The 24,391-nt window shown below is 41.3% G+C and overlaps 1 protein-coding gene across 1 annotated transcript in view; it reads right to left on the reverse strand.

The window, feature by feature from the left end:
• pepd (peptidase D) overlaps nt 1-24,391 on the reverse strand; it is a 58,790-nt gene that overhangs the window by 14,243 nt on the left and 20,156 nt on the right. Inside the window, exons 6-12 of the mRNA XM_084337389.1 lie at nt 23,222-23,283; nt 22,685-22,729; nt 21,229-21,304; nt 18,799-18,845; nt 10,390-10,458; nt 9,067-9,144; nt 7,957-8,105 (exon numbers count right to left, since the gene is read on the reverse strand). Coding sequence (XP_084193515.1) covers nt 7,957-8,105; nt 9,067-9,144; nt 10,390-10,458; nt 18,799-18,845; nt 21,229-21,304; nt 22,685-22,729; nt 23,222-23,283 — 526 coding nt within the window. The remainder of the gene's footprint in view (nt 1-7,956; nt 8,106-9,066; nt 9,145-10,389; nt 10,459-18,798; nt 18,846-21,228; nt 21,305-22,684; nt 22,730-23,221; nt 23,284-24,391) is intronic.

A 24,391-nucleotide genomic window follows, 5' to 3' on the forward strand; every position in this document is an offset into this window, starting at 1 on the left:
CGGGTACGTTGAGGGGCGCAGGTTCTTGATCCTGATGGTGTTACCATCTGGAATGCGCATGCTCCCTCCACTGTCGCGCTTACGCGGGCAGATGACGTATGTTCCAAGTGTGGTGTAAGGCGGGGGGCCGGGACTCAGTCTCCTGCCCCCTGGATGCTGTCCTTAGTTACCCCCAGTCTCTCCTTGATAGACTGTCGGCTTCGACGGTGAGGGTATATGCAGCAGCTATATCCTCCTATCATGAGGGGTTTGAGGGGATGTCTTGTTCAGCCACCCTCTTGTGAAGCGTTTCCTGCTTGGCGCTCGACGCGTTAAGCCGGTGCAACGCTCCTTGGCTCCGACTTGGGATCTTCAATTGGTCCTCGGTCGGTTGCCCTTGGCCCCGTTTGAGCCGCTCGAGCGGGCGCCGTTGGGACAGCTGTCCTTCAGGACCGCGTTCCTTCTGGCTGTCACTTCCGCTAAACGCGTAGGTGAGCTCTGTGCTCTCTCGGTACGTCCAGAGTGCCTGTCTTTTCGGACCGATTGCGGTGTCACTCTGCGACCTAATCCTGCTTTCGTGCCTAAGAATATCCGGAGTTCCTTCCGCTCCCGGGATATTGTGGTTCAGGCGTTTCGTCCTCCTCCTCACACTAGTGAGTTAGATGCGGGCCTTCACCGGTCATGTCCAGTCCGTGCTTGGGGATTTACCTCAGCCGTACTCAGGATTTCAGGGTTACCGACCAGCTTTTTGTCTGTTACGGTGGGGCTCGTGCTGGTAAGGCACTGTCGGAGCAGCGCCTGTCCCATTGGTTGTGCGAGGGTGTTACCCTCTGCTACACGTTGGCTGGGCAGGATCCCCCTGGGGGCGTCAGGGCGCACTCCACTCGTGGGGTGGCTGCCTCTGCCGCTCTCCTGGGTGGGGCCTCGGTGGAGGCCATCTGTGCTGCAGCTTCATGGTCCTCCCCGGGCTCCTTTGTAAGGTTTTTCCTCATGGACATGACCGGGGGTTCTGTCTCCCAGGCGGTTCTGGGGTCTGTGGCCTTTCCTGCTTCCCGTCCTTTGGTCGGGTAGCAGGAGTGTATGGGTATGGGCCGCAGTGTGTTGAGTCACACGTGGTTCCGCCTGTACGGTGTGTTCAAGGGGTTCTGGCTCCCTCTTGTTCGCATTCAGGTGGAGTTGACTGCGCCCCCCCTTCGTTAGGAAGGATGGGGTGACAGGGCTCCCCGCACCCCTTGATGTGGGCTTACGGGTCCTCAGGGGGTACATCTGTCGGGTCTCGCGCCCGCTCTTCCCCATTATCTCGTAAGGCTCAGAGCGGGACGCGATGCAATACGAAATATAACGATAGGTTATGTAGATAACCTAGTTATATTAGTATTGGCTAAGCATCCCGCTCTGCGCGCCCTGAGTTCCCTCTTGAGGGATCTTTTCCTGGGACGGGTTTTGGCGAGGAAGGGTGTTTCATGACCAGGGTCATGGTTATATGGGCGGTACCACCATAAGGGGCGGGGCCCCATACAGGTGGGGTGCATGTGTTTTTGTTCGTGGGAGATACATTAGGTATCACAGGAGATAGGAGTATCTCGTAAGGCTCAGAGCGGGACGCTTAGCCAATACTAATATAACTAGGTTATCTACATAACCTATCGTTATATGGACCCCATATCAAATATTTTGTTCGATTTATCGATGATGTTTTCATGGTCTGGTCAGGAAACGAAATAGAGCTGTCATCCTTTTTGTCATATTTGAACTCTTGTGTAGAATCCATCACTTTTAGTATGGAAAAGAGCCGAGAATCCATTCACTTCCTAGATGTTAAACTAACTAAAATTAATAACCTAATTGCCACAACTATCTACAGAAAACCAACGGATAAAAACAATCTCCTACAGTTTTCTAGTCACCACCCAGTGCCTTTAAAGAAAAGCTTGCCTGTAAGTCAACTATACAGACTCAAACGTATCTGTAGCTCCCAGGAGGAGTTCCACTCCGAAAGTGAAAATATGTTGGGACGTTTTGATGAAAAGGGCTACCCAAAGCAGTGTCTTAACTCTGCCATGGCCACAGTAAACCAAATCGAAAGAAAAGAACTATTCCGAAAGAAAGAAAGAAACAGAACACCAGGCACCATTAATTATGTCCTTACTTATGATCCATTTAGTTACGTTATCAAGTCCACAGTCATGAAACACTGGCATATTCTATCATCGGATAGAACGTTAAATGATCGCTTCCAACACCCTCCACGTTTTACACATAAAAAGAGCTACAAACCTGAAGGACCGCCTTGTCAGAGCGGACTCTTATTCAAAGCCAGAACCTTTTATTCATGGAAGCTTCCCATGTAGATCATGCACATCTTGCAGCCACATGATCAAAACAAACACATTTCACGACTCCCACACCGGGAAGGATTACAAGATCAGATCGCTAATAACATGTAATTCCACACACATAATTTATCTATTATTCTGCCCATGTAAAAAATACTATATTGGACAGACATCCCGCAAATTAAAAATCAGATTGAACGAACACAGAAGCAATATAAAGCGGACTGACATTAATTCCCCTGTGGCACGACATTTTAACGAAATGGATCATAAAATTAATTACCTCAATTTGACTCCATTCCTCTAGCTATCATAAGTTATCTACTGTATAAACAAAAAACTAGTACACTGATTAATGAACGGTCTTACAACCTGATACCCCCAATGTACTGTTTTTTGTTCCATACAGAGTTGTAAATTAAATTATATATTGTATTGACATCGGCTCAAATCGATGTATTCCATCTGGGATGAATGAAGAGTCCAATTTTGGCTCCATTCCTATAGATGCTACCCTAAGTTATCTACTGTATGAGAGAGAAAAACTAGTACACTGTTTAATGAACGGTTTAACAACCTGATGCACTCCAATGTACTGTCTTTTTTTATTTCCATACAGGTCTGTAAATATTGTAATGTGTATCAATTTGGTGTTTTCATATATTACCATCATACACATTTATGTGATATTGTGATATTGTGATATTATGTATTCTACTTGTCAATCTAGCCCTGCTACCAATCATGACGTCAACCTAGCCTGTTAACTGTTAACTGATTGCCGATTGTTCCCACCTGGTGTCAAGTACAGCCTACTTAAGTTATGTTTGTCACAGTTGTCATTTACACACTGATGAAGGCCGGATGGCTGAAAACGTTTTGTGTCCTTTGAAAATAAAAACCAACGATATTCAGAGTGCGGTCCCTACCTCCCTTTTTTGTGAAGATACAAACATCTATATGGTATATACCTTTGATTTGGAAATAATATAGGTTTCAGGCGAGCAACCCGAACGATTTGCGCATATGCATATAACACGTCATATCATTCTGTGTGTGTGTGTGCCGCTCCAATTGCATGTCCAGTTCGTTGCATGCCGATTAAAGACTCCCTGAAGAGGTCCTGCATTATTATTATTATCTCACGATCTAGAAAATTAGACTGGATTCTTTTGAAACGGGCGATGTTTAGCGTGGAATAGCGCACAAATGAAAGTATGTAGAAATGAACTGGTTTGTCCCTGTTGAACTATAAATAGTGCCTGTCAAATGAGCCATACTATCGTCTCCATAGCCATAATATAGAATATACGATGGGTCCGCAAACATCGTGAAAATGGTCAATAACGCTGGCGCCAGGGAGTTAAAGATGGGAAAACAGCGTGGCAGTCAATGAGTTAAGGGGATGCAGACCAGAAAAAGACTTTCGTCTTGTTTACATCAGTGTCCCCCCTGGTCATGCGACAGGTCCAGCTGTTCTAGTGTTAAGAATTTTTCTGCTTACGCCCTACTGGAGCCACACTCATATGACATGTTAGTGTTTTTGACCAACAACCATCAGTATATAGTAAGTCTGAATTTTGGATCAACATAAGACCCAACACTACTAGTTTATGTCTGGCTGGCTGGTGTAGTTCAAACAACTAATTCATGGTACTAGACACTGTGAGACACTTTCTCTGTGAGAAAGGAAGATGTACTGTATAATGTATTATGTGTAGGGATGTCCGATATTATCGGCCGATATTGGCATTAAAATGTAATATCGGAGAATATCGGTATCGGTTACAAAATAATAATAATAATAATTGTATTTAAGCTTTATTTACCCAGGCAAGCAAGTAAGAACAAATTCTTATTTTATTTATTGTCAAAAGTATGCATAATGTGTTAATTCCACAACAAGAGCTATGTAATGTTAATTACCTGAAATTAGAAAGTTTTTTGGTTGGGGGGAAACCCCGTATTTATCAGTATCGGTTGATATCGGTATCGGAAATTAAGAGTTGGACAATATCGGTATATCGGATATTGGTAAAAAAGCCAATATCGAACATCCCTAATTATGTGTACTACTATTTGGATTGGTCTACAGCAGGGGTCTCAAACTCAATTTACCTGGGGGCCGCTGGAGGTGGAGTCTGGGTGAGGCTGGGCCGCATCAAATATTCCACACAAAAAGGGTTTCAAGTATTTTATTTTTTATTTTTATGGAAATGTATGGTTGAAACATCAAACGCACACACACTAATAAGCATTGGAGGCTTTTAACCAGGGCCAGACTGGGGAAATCATTCAGGCCAGGAAATATAGTGCGAAATATAGCCCCAGTCAGGCCACTTTTTAAGCGGGGGGTCCCCCACCAGGAGATTTTGTGTTACAAAGACTTAATTTCCTGCATTCTGGTGCAGGATTTTTTAAATGTGTACCCTTTAAATGCCAGTGTTTGTGATGACATAAAAAAAATTAAAAATTTTAATCTTTTTTTGGGAATATTTTATTTAATTATTTTTTTTTTAATTTGGAAATCATCTGGGGGGGCCGCAAAATATCATCCAGCGGGCCGCAATTGGGCCGCGAGTTTGAGACCCCTGGTCTACAGGGCTTGAACCCCAAATAAATGTATTAGCTGTGAAAACCTTTGTTACAACGTATAGCTTGTATGTTCTGCTTGTTTTACTTTCGTAGTTAAGTATGTATTAATTTTCACATCGTTTTTTTCTTTTTCTTTTTTTGGTTTCTTTTTCCCCCTCCTTTTTTCCTATTTTTTTCTTCCATCCCACCCTTCCTGGTTGTTGCGCACTTTCCCCTACTGTTGGTCCGAGAGACCGGAGACTGTCACATGCTTTCCTCCGACGCATGTGCAGCCTGCCGGCAGCCAGCGAGTGTAATGTGTGGGAGGCCGCACTACCTCTCACCAGATCCTACCCTCGCTGAGCAGGCGCCCTGACCGAACTGTAGGGGTCGCTGTCCACAACGCCCAGGACCCACCCTCCAGCTTTCCCACCCTCTAATACTGCCAATTGTATTAGTGTGAACGGCCAGCCAAGCTGGTGACAACGCCGGGAGCTGGATTCGAACACGCGAATCCAGCATCTCCGGCGTTGGTGACGAACGCAATCTCCGCTACGCCACCTGACCGCCTAATTTTCACATAGTTAAATATACAGCTAGAACCAACAAATGAATAGAGCATTGGGGAACGCCAACATTTCTGTTTAATGTAAAATTTTTGTAAAATGTTTGTTTAATATTTATAAAATTGGTAAACCTATGTCTTTATAATAATTTAGGACCTGCTCCGAGGTCAGAACTACAACCCACCAATACTAGACATGGCTATGTCACCAGACACGCCGTGGGTCTTCATTTTACTCTACCTCTACCAAGAACAAATGCACTTAAGAGAACCGTAATGTATAGAGCTGCTGCAAATTGGAATTGTATACCTGTGAAGATAATGATGATCCGCAACAAATTTACTTTTAAAGAAAAAGTTGAAAAATGATATTATGAATAATGAAATACAGTTGAGTTACTGATTTATTTAGTAAGATTGTTAGTTTAGTTAGTATTGTATTCGGGGCTAGAGCCTTTGTGTGTGTGTTTCTTTTGTTTTATTTTGAGATTTTAAAGATATTGAGAATGTACTTAGGCTAAAGTGTTTCTTATGTTATATATTTTTTTATTACTGTAATGTAATGTACTGTAATGTTGTAAGTTATGTGTTCGGACCCCAGGAAGAATAGTCTTTCACCCATGGGTGTAGACTAATGGGGATCCATAAAATAAACAAATAAACAAACGTATATGTATGATGGTCAGAGAAAAGAGCCGACAGAAGTATTATCTTAGCCTTTAACACATTGGGCGCCATGGGTTATATCCATCAATATAGCCAGTATGCCACTGTTGAAAGCCTATGGAGATGTTTACCTTCTTTGCAGGGCTATAACTTTTTACATTTTATTGCTATATTGACATTACTATGGCCCATTCAACATCGATCTATCGTTCAGGATGTGGGAACGTTATATTTTTTCATTCATACATTGTTGTGTTACTAGCATCGAGAATATAAGTATGTTTTTAATCTTTTCTGCTGCAATTCCAAAAAACAGTAGTTATAGGCCCTGAAGCATAATAGATTATCGATTGGCGTTTCTTTCCTATACACGCTATATTAAAAAATTCAAATGTATATGATCGGTATATATTATGCTTCATCATGCGTGAAGGAAGGGGGGGGGGGGTCGTTTATAATTCCTTGATCGTCAGTAACGACTTTATTTACTATGGGTTGATACGTTGATCAGATGGTTTGCAGTGAAATGAATAAACAATCGGGCTGAAAATAACGTTAGTGTCCTCTTACCGTGCGCCGATGAGACTGGAGGAGAAAGATCCCAATTATTGGACGCCGATCTCCTACATCCATTTTCGGTTTGTATGGCGCAATAAACGCCGAAATCATATCAATTATTAAGTTTAGAAAGCGATCCAAATGCACTATAGTGTTTGTCTGGAGTCCCGTAACAAGATGTGACTGCCGGAGGGATTTCCTCGACGCACCGATCGGCACTTTCGGTTTTGGCGAGAGTGTAACTCGCTCGACCATCCACCAGGCGGCGTAATCTTTTTTAATATTGATCCCAAAAACGGCGTAAGTCGTTCTTGGCGCTCAACGCATGGCGGGCAAAAATGGCGTAACTCGTTCTTGGCGCAGGATGTGTTAAAAGAGAGAATCATCAATTACGATTCATAGATATTTGTATTGAGATGCAGACTCAATCTCTGAGCCCTGAAAAGTGATGATCGATGGAAGGTTCAGTGGCTTTGTCTTTGCATTTGAAATCAACAACCAGTTTTGTTTTGCCAGCATTCAAAACACATTTTAAATCACACAGGGTGAGTTGTACAGTATTAAAAGCATGTTCTAGCTGACAAAGAGCCCCTGCTTTGGTGTAGACGCAGAGTAGTATATCACTGTATCATCTGCATAAAAGTTACAATTTTCATTGGAAACATTTCAGTTAAGACTGTTGATATATATATATATACAGTATAGTGAATAGGAGAGGTCCCAGGCCCATCCCTGGGGCACACTCTTGGATACGCGAAGGGAGCTAGAAGTAATATACCTTCAACCTGTACACATCTTTTTGTTCCCTTTCAATAGGGAAAGAACAATGGCAGATTTCCATATAAGAGGGATTTTGTTAGTGAGCTATTAACTCATTGGACGCCAGTCACGATGATAGTCGGGTTTTAATCGTTATTTATTTTATTAGCGATATCCATTCATTTTCATCCATCCAACCTGATGTTATCGTTGGGAATTTCCAGGCATCAGCAATAAAAGGTACATTTTCTCCCAGTCAAAGTAAGACAGATCATGAAACAACCCTTGTTCCACAAAACGTTTCATGCCGTGTTTTATAATTATGTGCGGCTTGGTTCTGGAGGATTCTTATTAACTGTGGTTACAACACAGTTGTCACTAATGACATGATAAGAGCTATAATCTGGTGTTAGCTATGTGGACCATACTTGTACTAGGAAAAATGCATTGTAGGTTTTTGGTCTTTTCGTATGCTATGTTGATTTTTTTTTTATAATTCTTATCCTTTAAAAAAGGTACCTGGTTTGAGGGCAGCCATGACTGCTCGGGATGCCTTGAGCACGGCCTCATAGATGGCCTTCTGGTCTGCCGTGAACTTGCCGTTGGCTGGGAAGGAGCAAGTGATGTCGGAGGAGTAGCAGTAATACTCTCCGCCCATGTCAAACAGACTGCAGGGGGGGGCAAAAACACATCACTTCAGCCGTTGATGGATGATCTCCGGTGTTCCCAAGAGAGCCACTCCAATCTTTTATCGCTTTCCAGTTCGGAGAAATTGCTTCGCAGGACGCCCTCGAGTGCGAATGAAAAGTTGAGCAGAGACTGGGTGACCTTGTTCAAAGGTACTTGTGATGGGTCACTGCGGGCCTTAAACAGCCACTTTAAAATCTCTATCAGTATGAGTGCAGCCGTAGGCCTGAGGTTCAAACTCAGGCCAATATCATCCAATATGATGGAGATAGGGCCTAACAAAAATAACAAAAATAATAGTTGGTTTCAGGTTGGTTGTCAGTTTGGCCATGGGTAGGTAGGGAATTTATTTTTATTTTTTTTTTATTTTATTCTTTCCCACGGCGACTATGGATAGGGAATTTCTTTATTTAATTAACCCTTTCACTGCCACACGACAGAAGGTTAGCCCTTTACTATCACACAACCGACGGCGATGCTCCATCATTAGCATCATTAGCTCCGCATCCGCGGAGCTAATGATGCTAATGATGGAGCATCGCCGTCGGTTGTGTGATAGTAAAGGGCTAACCTTCTGTATTGTCACAGTGAAAGGGTTAACCGGCTGTTGTGTGGCAGTGAAAGGGTTAAAATGTTCACAACAACATGGATGCATGTACTCTGCCAGCATGTTTAATATCCATAATACTAAATGTTTGACTAAGATTTCTATGAAACTTTATTCTAAAAAAAAAAAAAAAAAAAAAAAAAAAAAAAAACGGATTTTTTTTTTTTTAATATATAATTTTTTTTTAAAACTCATAAAATATATTGGGTCGCACCTAAATCGGCAGGGTCGGTCGGCAACCTGAAACCAACCATTATTTTTGTTAGGCCCAGGAGTCCCGATATCATGTGTGTGTGGGTGGAGATGCAGTAGGATTAGGCCCATGGGGGACGTACCACATGTCTCCATCCTCAATAGTCTTGTCGTTGGGAGCTCCAGCGTGGCCGTAGTGGAGGACTGAGGAATTGTTGCCCCTGTTAAAAAAATGAGAATATATATATTAATCTAAAAGCACTGGGCATCAGATAAGTGGAAAATAGCAGGCCATGTAGGGTTAAATATGACATTTCAAAGTGAATGAAAGTGCATGGCATACCACTATAGTACAACGGCAAGTGATTATTAAAGTGGGTTTGATACCAGCTCATTCTGAAGATGTTTTTAATAAGATTCCATCTAAATATTTTTTTTTTTTACCTTTTTTCATTCAAGGTACAGTATAATCCCCTCAAATGATTTGGGATAATGTTTTCTTTTGGCTCCTGCCTAATGTAGCTTTTGACATGAAAGCCCAGTTCCAGCGTCTCAGCAGGAGCTCATGAGATGATAAGGCTCTCATGTACCAGCAGAAAATACTTTCCATCTGCTGACCACTAATCCCCAGGAAATACTCATTATACTGGCTTAAAAAATAATAATAAAAGAAGATTACAGGATACAAAAGGCCAAAGAGCAGACGGTAGGGATGTGCAACATAGGATGTTTGTATGTCTCGATTAATGTGAATTGCAAATGTATTTTTGTATATTAATTAGCCATTAGAAATGTAGTGGTTTGTTCTGGCAATTCTACATGTACAATTTAGATGAACCAACTAGTATTTCTAGTTTAGCACATCACCCAGTGATTTGATCAACTGATCGTTAATCACTCACATCCCTAATTAAAACATATAACAGTCCAGTGAATAGTTTGAAGTCTGAAATTAACCCCCCCCCCCTATAAAATACTGCTGTTCACCAACAGTGGCCCTGTGGCGGAGAGGAAGTGATGCTACTCCAACTGGCACAGATGATTAAAGCTGGGGGACACACAACAGGACACCCCAGATATACAGTAGAGCAGGTGCCAATTCCCCCTGCATCCTCTACGTTATCTCTAGAGCCAGCTTTCCCTGACGATACATTTGAACTGCAGAGCATCAAAACTAAGAAAAACCTGGAGCTGCTCTTGGATCGCTACAGTGGCTCGGAGGATGCCCTGGATACACTCAAGGACTTCTGCCACTTGCAGAAGTAGAAGCTTCGCAGATTCTGGCAGGACAACAAATCAACACAGTCCTTGGTTGGAGAGGTACATTTGTTAGAGGAGGAAATGTATCTAGAAACAAGTCAGAGCGGTTGCATATGCAGTATAGCATCACTGTGACTGGGACGTCGGGAGACGCATCCCATTTCACACAACGTTCCCTACGAAGGCCATTCTGTGCAGAAACGTACGTTCCGCAGATGCAGGTGTACGAGGTGTGACGCATTCCTCCTCGGGTGTGGCAGTAGTGCTGGAACAGACTGTGACAGAAAGACAAACAAACGTTCATTCAGAGAGTAGCACATACTAAAGTGAATAAATTCAATATACCAGAGATCAGAGAGAGTGCTGATCAGCTGAAATGCTTGGCAGTGGCCTCCTCCTGATCTCCCGCTTTCAGAAACCCATCTAACGTTCATTCTCTAATCATCACACATCAAAACACCTCTGCATCTCTTCCTGACGGCACATTACAAGGGTTGGTATCATCTTGTGCCCAATTGTACTTCTCACAAACCAAAGGCAATTAGATATGACTGTAAATAAATAGCTTTTACAATAGTGTTTTATTGAATTCCATTAATAAATAATCTAGCAAGGCTGAGAAAATAAATTTGGTGTCTGATATACGGTAATTAGCTTGTCTATGTCTCAGTTGCAGTAAAGGCCTTCAATTCACAAGGTTCTCTTTGTTCCCTCTCAATGGAACCAATGTAAACTAGACAAGGTCCTTTATTGGGAGCTGCAAACAGGATCAAATGCAAAATACTCCACTTAAGGGGCACTTCACAAAATACAGATTTATTATGCATGTAATATCACACATATCCCAAAGCTCTAAACCATTCTGTACACATATCCCAAAGCTCTAGTCTAAACCATTTTGTACACACATATCCCAAAGCTCTGAACCATTTTGTAAACCATTTTGTACACACATATCCCAAAGCTCTAAACTATTTTGTACACAACATATCCCAAAGCTAGTCTAAACTATTTGGTACACACATATCCCAAAGCTCTAAACCATTTTGTACACACATATCCCAAAGCTCTAAACTATTTTGTATACAAACATTGTTAGTTATTGAGAGTTGTAATGAGTATGAATAAGAATAATACTGTGATGTCACTGGAAGATACTGAATCATTGTGTTGTTTTAATGACTGCTCAATGAAATTATGTAGATTAAAGAACTGTGATAGGGATTGCAATTTAGAAATGATCCGATTGAAAAACAGACAGATTTGAAATACATTGATATCATAAATATTGATAATTCAGAGGTTTTGGAATATAAGTGAAGAGCTAGCCAGTGGTTCAGAGCAGGTAGCTATTCTAACAAATCGGTTCTACAATGTAAAGGTGTTTTTTGAGGTCAGTCTTGTACAGTAGCCAAAACAATATTACAGTAGGAGAGGAAGGTTTATAGGGTAACGTTAGTACAGAGATTTTGTCTCGGTAAGAAAAAATTTATTTAGCTGATGACACCAATATTCTTGCCAATTTTGCTGGAAATAAATGCTATGCATTTTTTTTTAATTATTATTATTATTTATTATTATACTTCCTTTTTTTTCTTTTTTTACAATCAGCTGAGTGGAAGACAATATCTTCTTTAAGTGCCGCTGTTTGCACTAAGCTGGTGGTTTTTCTATAAAGTATATGGTAGCTGAGCACCCACAGCCAAGGAGGGAATTAGAGGAAATACACTTGCTATGCATCTCAATGTTTTTCATCAATGAGAACTCTTGGGAATGGAATTTTGTAAAGGGTACTCTACTTACATAGTCAGATAAGTAAAGTAGTATGTAAGCAGCTTCTGATCTACTGCAGTTCAATCCCCTTGATACCATGTATCAGCTTTGATAACAAGATTATTATAATCTACTAGGAAATATCAAAGACTTTGGACAAATCATTAATTCATAATCATTAATTGTTGTCCAGAGCCTTAGATAATGTATCCACCAATTGAACCAACGCCACTGTAGTGGAATGTTTTACTTAGTGATGCGCGATATATCGGCCGCCGATATAATATCGGCCGATATGGCAGTTTTATTACACATCGGTATCAGTCCGATATCAAGATGGGGCCGATATGGGTAGATATTTGTTCAATCTTTTTTTCCCTTCTTTTTACATGTTTTGGCCTTAAATAGTTTCAAAATATCTGTCATTTCTGAAAATAAGTTACAAAAGTAAAAAAAAGTTTACATATTATTTTTACGCACAGTTATTGGCATGTTTGAAGGCTCACGGTGTTCCATTAAGGATACCAATTGTACACCACAGATACCACAAATTCTTCTATGAAAGAGAGACATAGAGAGGTTTTGTTTCAGATTTGTATCATCAATTACTAACGGCCTCGTATGAAACCCTCCATCTAGACTCAGTCTGGAGGAGGGATATACCAGACCTGGAGACAGACTTTGACTGGCAAGAAGCCTGGGCAAATGTACGACTTGCATCAAGGAACCCGGACCATCAACAAATCAATCTTAACTATATTCACAGGACATACTTAACTCCTATAAGACTGAACAAAATGAGTCTTAAACAAGACTCCAAATGCTCCTTATGTACAAATGGGGACGAAGGGACATTTATGCACATGTACTGGGACTGCCCACCAGTTAAGATATTTTGGAAAGAAGTGACCCAGCAATTATCAAATTTCTTAACTCTGGATATACCTGTACACCCCTCTGTATTACTGCTGAATGATGTCTTTGAGTATGCAGTACCTCCACAGCTAAAGAGATTGGTTTTATCCGGTATCACAGTGGCTAAAAAGCTGATAGCATCACGATGGTTTCAACCGGAAAATATGTGCCGGAAGGTCTGGATTCTTACATATCTCGATGTGATTTATCAAGAAATATCTACAGCAAGAATTTTGGGTCTCAATGAATCCAAAATGGCAATGTGGTTAGAAGTGGTGGAGAGAATAAAAGCTAGCATATAATGGTAGTGTCTTGTTAGGAACAAGTTATAATGGTTGGATTATCCAATGGGGGGTCCGGGAGGGGGGGGTACGAGCTGGAGCATATGTGTGTTTGTATATCTTATCGTGTGTCGTCATGTTTGTTTATGTGTTTGTTTAAAAAATAATAAAAAAATAAAATACAAAAAAAAAGTAAAAAAAAAAGCGTTTTGGAAAATAGCTCTTTATTTGATCATCATAAAAAAGTGTTTTCTATACAGAGATATCGACATCGGTAAATATCGGTATCGGCCAGAACAGCAATATTAATATTGGTTATCGGTATCGGCCACAATTTTCACATCTACTGTAGTCACATCTAGTTCACATTACTCTAGTACAGTGGTTCTCAACTGGTCTAGCCTCGGGACCCAACATTTTCCTTAGTCATTAAGTCGCGACCCACATTTTTTAACCACTATGATTTATATAAAAAAAATAAATGCAGTAATACACAATCTTTCACGCACTGTTAAAAACATGAAATAAACACAAAAAAGTGCAACAAAAGTGCAACTAGGGCTAAAAACCCAATGAAATAAAATAATAATAATAAATAATTATGCTTCTTAGCAGATTTCTTAGCTTAACATAACAGACCTATGTTTGGGGGAACTAATGGGATAACTGGGGTTGCAACAAAAGTGCAACTAGGGCTAAAAACCCAATGAAATAAAATAATAATAATAAATAATTATGCTTCCTAGCAGACTTCTTAGCTTAACATCCCAGGGAACTAATGGGATAACTGGGGATGTTGTTTGCTCCTGACAAGAGTCTCAAAGTCTGGGGTGATGGTAGACAAAGCAACTCTGAGGTCATGCTCAATGTCCAATATGTTCCTCTGCTTTGTCTTCAGCTGAACCAGAGCTGAGAAGCCACTTTCACAAAGATAGGTAGTGCAAAAAAAAAATATTACAAAAAAAAATAAAAAAAAAAATTTACTTTTTATTTTTTTATATACACACATCCGCGACCCACTCAAAATGGCCCCGCGACCCACTTTTGGGTCGCGACCCACCAGTTGAGAAACACTGCTCTAGTATATACAAAATATAATTTAAAGATTATGTTCAGAGCAAAACTGAGCCATTCTATTACACACTATTTCCCCCCTAAGACCTTAGAAAGACATGGTAGAATAGAGGTTAATCTATAACTAAAAAGACCAAAGACATTATGATCATCAGATTTAAAAACTGGAACCACACAAGACCGTAGCAGACTACAGAGAGTGGCCCGTTCAGCCGAACGCACAATTGGAGGTGGGCTTCCCACTCTCCAAGACATTTACAACAAGCGGTGCATGGGTAAGGCTAAGAGAATAATCAAAGACTCCAGCCACCCAAACAACTGCCTCTTTGAACTGCTGCGGTCAGGCAAGCGATACCGGAGTCTCATGGCAAGCACAGAGAGACTCAGAAGAAGCTTCTATCCTCAGGCCATCAGGATGTTAAATGACAATAACACTATGTAACAACCATCAAATACACTCACAGCACACACATCCACACTCACACACTCACTTTAAACAAACAACTCACTGCAGCACCCACTTTACCCACTTTAGACACTTAACACACTTTATATTTATTGGTAAAGAATTTGCACTACATCTCATACCTCATTACACCTTACTGTAAATTGTACCTAATCCCATTTCTGCATTGTACTGTATTGTAACTCAGTTACTTTTCTACTCTGCATTGTATATTGTCTATATGTACATATTGAACACTTTTGTCTACGTACTTGACTTCTATTTTATACTTACTTATTTTATACTCATCTATTTTTATCTAGCACAATCTCTGGAGCAAAACAGAAAGAAGCATTTTATATAAAAGTATTCTGTACTTTTGTATGACAACTAATAAAGAAACTTGAATGACTTTGGCCCTTTTGAGTTTGTCAGGGTCAGAATTGTTATCAGAGCCGTTTCTGCTTTTTAGGCCCTTGTTACACACACTGTTTTTGTGCTCGTTTTTATACGTTTTTGAATACGTTTGCGGTCCCTTTTACACAGAAATGAGTTTTTTGGCGGATACGTTGTGGCCCTACTGAAAACGCTAAATTGTATTTTCCGTTTTGGAGTAGCGCCAAAACTCGCCGACAACAGTCGTGTAATTTGCACTGAGCCGTTGTTGCGAAAACGCCCATGCGCAGTAGATACCATCTGCGTGCCCTTCCGGTGACAGCAGAGCTGTCCCAAATAGCTGCAGCTACCATGTGTTGTCAAGTTATTGTTATTGACCCCAGTCCAAGCTACAACAGTCTGCATTCCCTTAACAATTGTTTGTATTGAGCCGTATTGTATTGTACCCATTATGCAATATGTTAAATAAAGTTTACATCCATTCATTCTGCTAGCATTACCGATTGCATGAGCAGCTGGCTAACGTTAGCTATCAGACCCTGTTAGCTCAGAGCTCCTCTTTCAATCTTAACAAGCATTAAACAAAATGGCCCAGTCATCTATTCACCTTTGTTTAATACACACGGCGTTGTCTCTAATGTTATCTAGCTACTGATAACTCCCGATATCATCAGTTTGGTGCTGGCTAACTAGCGTGAGCTAACGTTAGCTTCTAGCCACAATGCTATACTGTTATAATGGCATCTTCCATTCACGTTAGCATGCAGCTAACAATGTAGCTAAACAAAGTCACAGATCTTTTTTTAGACTAAACTATCCGCTCTTGGTGGTCACTTGTGTTGATGTTAGTTTTGTTTCATCAACAAATGAGAGAGCAGAACACACAGTGAATGTATCCGTTTTGTTTATTGCACTTTTATTACACTTTGCTGAAAAAGAAGTGCTGCATTGGGTAAATAGGCAAAGATGGTGGCGCCCGCCTTGTTGACATTTTCTTTGCAGGAAGTGTATTGGCACATTCAAGTTCTGATTGGTTGAAAATTGCCTTCATGTTCGCCACCTACTGCCACCTACTGCTTTGGCAGTGTACTACATCACTGTGCTCCAGGTGACAAAACGAAAGTGTGACTCGCCTCGCTACGTTGCGGCGAAACTCAAAATGAAAATGAAATGAAAATGAAACGAAAGTCTAACCGCAGCCTAATTATTCTCTCATCACCAAACCTACCAAGATCACAGCTACCAACAGGAACCTTAAGAGGTGGCAATTCAGACACAGGGGGTATTCAGTAGGGTGATCATCCCCACCTATGGTTTCTCTCAGAAACCTCAGTGTATCTAATGTTAAACGTATGGACATCTTAATATGTTCTTAAAACTCTTTAAGGAGGCATTCCCATATCAGATTCAAAAAGACAAATAAAGTTCACAAATTCTGTCTAACAAAAGGCTTTAAAAGATAAATGAGTAAAAAGCATGTTACTAACCCATCTCCCCTCAATTTCTACTTGTACTCTTAAGAATAAACTTAACCATTGTATAAGAAACAACCCTACAACAACCCTATAAACCCAAATGTACAGAATCACGTAGTGACCTGAAGGGGACTCAATTATTAATTAAATGATTAATAAAGCCTCTGTAAATATCAACCGCAGTAATTCAAAAAGAGGGCAGGATGATGAGCTCAGCACAGATCCAGTAGACATTGGACCATCTTGTGCTAAGCAGGATACATCACGCCCCAATGCACTATTCCTTAAATCCAGTTGCTATGAACATTTCCACAATGCACTCACAAGATCAACAGTGATATACTCTAAGTCAACCAACAGCAAACTAGATATATAGCCTATAATGTCTACATTCTAGGCCCATTTTGAACCCATTTACTGAAATAGCGAGTGTCATTAGTATGTCTCCTATTTTCTTTCAATGTTACAGTGCCTAAAATGACACAGAGTGCCACAGTGCTGTTAACCACTTCACACAGAATGTTAACTACAACTTGTGAGTGCCCTGTTTGACTGCATAACAATTACACAGCCATTCCAAGTACTAATGCACACTGAGGCATGACATTTCCTCCTCTGTTCTATCATCTGCACCAGCGGGGGGTAATCCAAACTGCTAATTCGCTGTAAAAGCCTCTTCTTGTTGTTCATTTAACACGTCAAAGTCTGGGCCCTAATAGGCACTCTAAGCCACTAATGAAATTTTGCCAAAACAGTGACTTAGTGAGGGGAGACTGGGAGGGGGTGTTGAATCACAGCGACAGGAGGTCCCATTCAAGAGGAACGTGATGGGAGCCAGGCTGATCTGTGTGGTGCCAGCCAGTCCAGAGCAGCTTATCAGTGGTACATCTGAATGAGACGCAGCCAGCGGAGAACACCTTCACACTGATAAGGAACACACTGGCCGTCTTAACCCTAACCATAAATGCAGCATCCTCACCTGTACACATCTAGCTGGAACAACACATAAACACAGCATCATCACGAACTGTACACATCTAGCTGGAATGTCATCCATCATAATTACAATTCTATGAGTTTGGGAAAGTTAAAATATTTTTGTTTATAGCATGGGTTCCTAAACGTTTTGGGCTCATGCACCAAACTTAGTGGGCCTGAATAGAATAGAATAGAATAGAAATACTTTTATTATCCCGTGGGAAATTTGACACTGCAAATCTCTCAACATTTAAACATTTAGACAGAACAGGTCACGAATAAGAATAATAAAACAAATCAAATCAAGTTGCCTAAGATAAGAGTAGAGTCAAATAGAATAAAAATGGAATAAAATATACAGTAAATAAATACAGTAAAAATATACTGAGGTCTACAGTAGGTGTAATATTGCACAGTGCTGTTTCAAACTAAGTCCAGGAAGATGGTAACTGCCACTCTGTGCTCAGTGATGCAGTGAGGCACAGTGATGCATTGTATAGTCTGATGGCTGTTGGAATGAAGGACTTCCTGTGCCGTTCAGTGCTGCATTTAGGTAGTGTGAGCCTGGCACTGAACCTGCTCCTCCTGTCCGCCAAGTCTGTGTATAGTGGGTGGGAGGAGTTTTCCCTGATGGCCTGGAGCTTAGCAAGGCTCCTCCTCTCCGCCACCCTCGCTAGGGAGTCCAGCTCCACCCCAACCACGCTACTGGCCTTCCTGACCAGCTTATCCAGCCCGTTTGTGTCCCCTGCTCTCAGTCCGCTGCCCCAGGACTGAATCTAGCCTTGCCTAAGGCCCCAGACTCATTAAAACGTACCAGTATTCTGGTCATGTGGGGACCCAAAAGAAATATGCCTGCGACACCTTTTGGGTCCTGACTCCTGGCCCATAGTTTAAGGAACCCTGAACCAACTTAAAAGGATAACTCTGGAGGTTTTCGACCCTAGACCATTATAGTTTTATCATTTCCAAACAAAATCTCATAATTTGGGCCACTGCAGCTGCCAGGAAATATTTAATTACTAATCTTCAAGTTTCAGGTCATGGACAGTTGGACACGCTGTTAAATAAAGACATAATTATTTGTGTGTTTTTGAGGATGTTCTTCGACCGTCGTTGTGCTCGTCTCAAGAGGATTTAACTGCAGCCAGGAGAGTGATTTCGGTTGGAATCAAACCAGCATGCCAGATTATAAGAAAGAATAAGGTCTAGGACAAGAATAAATAGTTATCCTTAAAAAAAAAAAAAAAACAGGCAGAAATGACAAAATAATCCACTTACCTCTCCATTTCATATTCCTTTTGTCCGGGTCTCACATGCTTCATAAGCTAGAAAAGTAAGTAGGAGGATAAACATCAGATATGTGCCTGTAGGAAACCCTGAGGCCCAAACGTTGGTTATTTTAATGCCATAGCTAAAGTGAATGAAAGCCACTGCATGAAGATTTCAGGTGCAAGTCATTTAGAAGGCTTTTCATGGAATTCTGTTTTCAAATTCTTCTAAACTCCATAGCTTTCAATGGCATTAGCTGCTGTCACATCAGCATTAGAATGTCCAGTTCTTAAAATACCATCATCTCACATGCAGTGCCCGTTCTGAACTGGCCAATGGACCTGTCTCAAACCCTGCCCTCTTTTCTTGATCCTCCAATCACAACTGTCGCTTACCTCGGACAAACCTGGTTTGTCCGAGGTAAGCGACAGTTGTGATTGGAGGATCAAGAAAAGAGGGCAGGGTTTGAGACAGGTCCATTGCTTGGCTCCCGGTATTGCTGCTTGCCTTGCAGCGTTGTCCGAGCACGTGGCCATTTGGAACGCGAAGTGCTGCTTGCAGCATTGTGGAGAACCGAGGTATGGCTGCTTGCAGCGTTCACGAAAACCGTTCATCCGATCGACTTCACACTCGACACTACACTCCCTTGGGTCTTCAACAATACAGCCGCCAAATATAAAGTTTGTTGTTATTGCGCCACCATCTGGCCAAATGGCACAGAATTCGACACTGCACTCACCTGGGTCCTCAGCAATAAACCTGCCGCGTGTGACGTCGATCAGATGACCGATTCTCGAGATATGCGTACAGTTCGTCGTTATAGCGCCATTATCTGGCCAAATGGCACCAGCTTTGACACTACACCCACCTGCAGTGTTGCCAGATGGGAAAGGTTAAAATATCATACCAGAGGCTTAAACTCTTAACTGGCACCAACCCGGCCGCGGGACCTCTCGAGGACGATTTGCCCACAGGTGCGGCGCGCCACTTTGCCGTCCTCTAGCCGGTGGCTCGGATCTGCATTTTCTTTAATACAATATATATATAGAATTAAAGCCCTATTTGTTGCCTGTCGATTGCCCTTTCAGGCGACATAATCCGTTCAGCGGTTCTCGAGTTACATGCCGATGTGAGGCGTGCGCCAAAGTACACGGCAGAGCTTTGATTACCACCCCAGACATCCCCGGGGCTCTAGCTCCAAAATTATTGGACAGGGTTGTAGCCAATGAGTGTGGCTTTCCAATGATACCCCAACTGGGGATCTGCGAACCAGGGATCTAGGTGAAAAGTCACAAGCGATAACAGGAAGAGGAAAAAAACGCAGAATGAATTGAAGTCAATGAGGAAATGGTTTACTGGAGAGCTTTTTTTTCCCTCCAGTTTACCAAAATCGCTCCTAATCACTCATTTCTGAACGGATTTGTAGAAAATTTGGACATGTACTCCAGCTCATACCAAATTGTTTGGAAATACTATATTTGGATATTGCAACTACTACAGAAAAACGTGAGTAACATGTTTTTCTACAACTCAAGTTTAGACCTATGTTACTCTATTTCATTAGCACTACAAGTGATCTCTCTTTATTGTATCAGACACTTCAGAATGTTATCTTTCAAAAGAGACCAGGCGTATGCATGTGCTATAAGTATAAAGTATAAAGATACGCTTTTCAAAAAAAGTATGCAGTCCTCAAGTTCAAGTTTAAAAATGGCAACTTTTCTGGGCTCCAGTTAAGAGGTTAAAATGATCATATTTTGAGGGACATTATCGTACGAGAGTCATAACCAAGATACAGTAACAAATTGGTGTTTGTTGGCATTACTTTTTGGCTGTTCCAACAATGATTCTGCCCTCCTCTTCGCCTCTCCCCTGTACTCACCTTCCTGTTCAGCACACATTTTCTTAACTTTGTCAAAAGAAATCTCAAATTATTGTACATTATGGGACTGTTGGCATTATTGACTGTACATCGTATAGAAGGCAACATACGATAATGGGTCTTCAGCAATACACCTGGACTATAGCACCACCATATGGCCAAATGGCACCAAATTAGACACTGCACTCCCTACTCCTCAGCAATACACCCACCGAGTGTGGAGCCGATTGGATGAACGATTCTCAAGATATATGAAGAACCATATATATATATATATATATATAGCGCCACAGTCTGGCCAAATGGCACTAAATTCGACACTTTCCTGGGTCTGCAACAATACACCTCCAAGCATAAAGAAGATATTCCTTCCTTTATAGTCAATAGGTGGTTGAGAGACACCTTTTTATTAACCGCTAGCATGCAGCCAGCTCAAATCTCTAGTCTGAACAGGATGCTGTTATCCCAAATCCAAATATCCAGATCAAACTTGATGAGCATGTGAAGTTCTCCCCAACCCCCCGACCACAGGTCTGTGCAGCGTGGCAGGATCTTACCATCTTGTGGGCCTCGCTGGAAATCTTGTTAGTGTAGCGCAGGACCTCCAGCTCCATATCGGTCTTAAGCAGCCGGCTGCCAGAGAGGAGACAGGGACAAGGGAGTGAGAGGAGTGATCATATATCCAATGCTGCCGACCCGACAAGCGTTTTACTTGGTCTGAATGGTCTCTTCTTCTTTTCTAGTGTTTGATTCTTGATTCTTTTTTTTTGTGTCAACTATTTGCGTGTATGCAAGCATGTGTGTGTGCGTGTATAAAAGTGACTTTTTATTTGAAACCGTCCATTATTCTGTTTTTCTTTGTGTTTGACTCTTACATTTTGGATATCTTAAGTGTTTGTTACTTAATGTTTTCTCTTCTTTTGTTAAATATAGGTATTATGCATGTACAGTTTGTATGTTTTTGTTTTGTTCTATGTGGACCCCAGGAAGAATAACTGTTGCCTAGGTGACAGATAAGGGGGATCCAAATAAACAATAAACAATTCTGTGCTGCACGGTAGATGGTGAGATGGAACATTAATGGTTTCAGCTCTTACCTCTCCCAGAGGGATTTTTTTTTATTAACTATTCTAACTATTCTAATGTACATGGGATAATGTCATTATGATCCGTTTGTTGATTTAGCAAAACCTGCAAATTGGTGAATGTACTTTGGGGGCAGTGTCATGTTTTGTCGGTTTTTAAATCACTCAAAAAGAAATCATCAACTTGAGGGACTAAAGTAAAGTTGAGGCATGACTCGCATCAATACTGGGCTTTCAAGTCTCCTACGTTTCAAAACAGTGATACCTTGAATGTCACAAAAGAATGGCCTAGAAGCAGCTTGCTAATGAAGTGTGGCGAGGAGATTTTCTTTGAAATTGGATTCGTATCCACTGTGTATCTCATGGTTTATTTCTTAACGATTTCTCCCTTCCCAGGCTAGAGACGCAGACACGCCACCTCAGACGGCTGCGTGCGACAGACACTTGAGTCTAATGAGGCTTCCACAGAAATAGTTACAGAGATGTAACACGAGAGCTGCTGTAACCAATGGTTACGCTAATGAAAACCGGGGTTCGTAGAAATTATTAAATAAATAAATAAATGAATGCTCATTAAAAACGTAGACAGTGTGTGTGTGGGGGGGGGGGTTCAATCAAGTCTTTCTTCCGAAGAGGTGTGCCTGAATAGCATTCTACCTCATTTCAGAAATGTCAATTCATCAGGAGGGAGCAACGCCTAATGCCAAGGGCAGCCAGGCGAGCACGAAGACCATTACAGCTGAGCAAGCTGGCTTACAGCTCTGCCTGGGAGGCAAACAGCAGCCCAGAGAGAGGCCCCTGCTCCTGACAGCAGCAGACATTGTATGTCCCAAGTCTGTCCAGGATGCTGCAATAGCCAATATTTGTGACGGTCTGATTGAACAAAGGTGAAAGTAGAAATAGTAGAATTTTATTTTAAATCACTTACCATTCTACTATGACCGGGTGCAAGAGGGTGTTGTTCACCTGGAATCTGATTGACACAGTTGTACAGAAGACGTTAATGAGAAAATACACATTACTCAAATACAGTACAGAGAAAGACATTTATGGCATTTCAGGAGAGGTATTCAAACCCCTCTCCCCTCCCCAAGATGAAGGGATTATGACAAGGTCCTATAGCAGCAGAAATCGAGGTCTTTAAAAATAGCATTTATTTTTCAAAGCGCCAGTGGAATGGATCAAAAGCGTGGATCCATACAGACAAAGATATATGTTAGGTTGGGAGAAGCAGAAAGAGAGAAGGATTAAGGCCAACAGAACATACAGTAATGTTGCCACGAATTAATAACTTACAAGCAAGAGCAAGATCTTTTCTTCAAATCATATTAGTTCCAGAATTAGATGAATCACCACCAAACCAGCATGCGGGTGTGCCTGCTGCATCCCTGGTAATGAAAACTCCCAACAACCTCTGTGAACAATGTACGATTACTAATGAATAACTGATTCCAATTAAACATACCCGCTAATTCCTTCAAAGGAGGCTTCGCGGGTGGTGCTTCCACTATCTGTATTTTGTCCTCGCTGGATGCAAAACAAACAAACAAACAAACAAACAAACAAACAAACAGAAAAACAAGTGAGGTCATGTCATTTTCAAGGGTATCTTTAAGGGTAAGTTCACGGTTTTGGATCCGCAGCCCCCTTTCCAACTCATCAAAGGGTAGACTCCTTTCGTATCCTTAGTTAGCCACAGAACTAATATAAAAGTTAATGGGGCCACTGAAAAAAGCCCTTAAAATACTAGAAAACAGCATCGGGAAGTATGGAAGAGTACAAGGTAGCAGCTTATATGCTACACAAAGAGGTTCGGGCTGCAACATGGCGATATGCGAACAAGATGGAGACACAGAGGGCACAGAACGACACGAGAGGCTTGTGGCGGGGAGTACGAACGATAACTGATTATAAAGTCAGCCCCCCCCTCAATAGTGAGTGCCGATGCCTCTCTCACGGATGAACTCAACTCCTTTTACGCCAGTATAACATATGTAAGATACAACACACAACCACAGGGTCAAGGATATGGAGGGAGTTTGGGTGGAAAAACATAATTAGATTATTTATAACACCAGAAATACAGGGCAACTATACACCAGCACAGAAACCATGCTGGAGAAAATGTGGACAGGAAATAGCAAACCACACACACATTATTCTGGGGATGTCAGATAATAAAGAACTATTGGGAAGAGATAGGAGAGATAATAAATGAAATAGGATATGAAATACCCCAGACAGGCCAAGTATTGTATTTAGGGAACTTAACACAGGAAGGAATTCAGGGAGAAGACAAATACTTGATTAAGATATTAGTAGCAGCCAAGAAAGCATTGACGAAAATGTGGTATAGAGTAGAAGCACCGACGAAAGAACAATGGACAGAGATAGTAGGGGGGATACAGGAAATGGAGAGACTCACACACAGGCTGAGGCTACAAGACGAGAAGTTGAGTCAAAATGGGAGAAGGGGGAAGAGTATAGGAAGAAAAGAAACGACATCACAGGAGAGTGAAAAGGAGACAAGAAGAGAAATAGAAATCGAAATGAAAATGAACTATGAAGGTACCAAAGAACCCATGTCACTTTATTCTGTTATATATATTTTTTTTATTTCTTTTTTTAGTTCATT

The sequence above is a fragment of the Notolepis coatsorum genome, assembly GCF_963971535.1.
Source record: "Notolepis coatsorum genome assembly, chromosome: 20".
NCBI lineage: Eukaryota > Metazoa > Chordata > Actinopteri > Aulopiformes > Paralepididae > Notolepis > Notolepis coatsorum.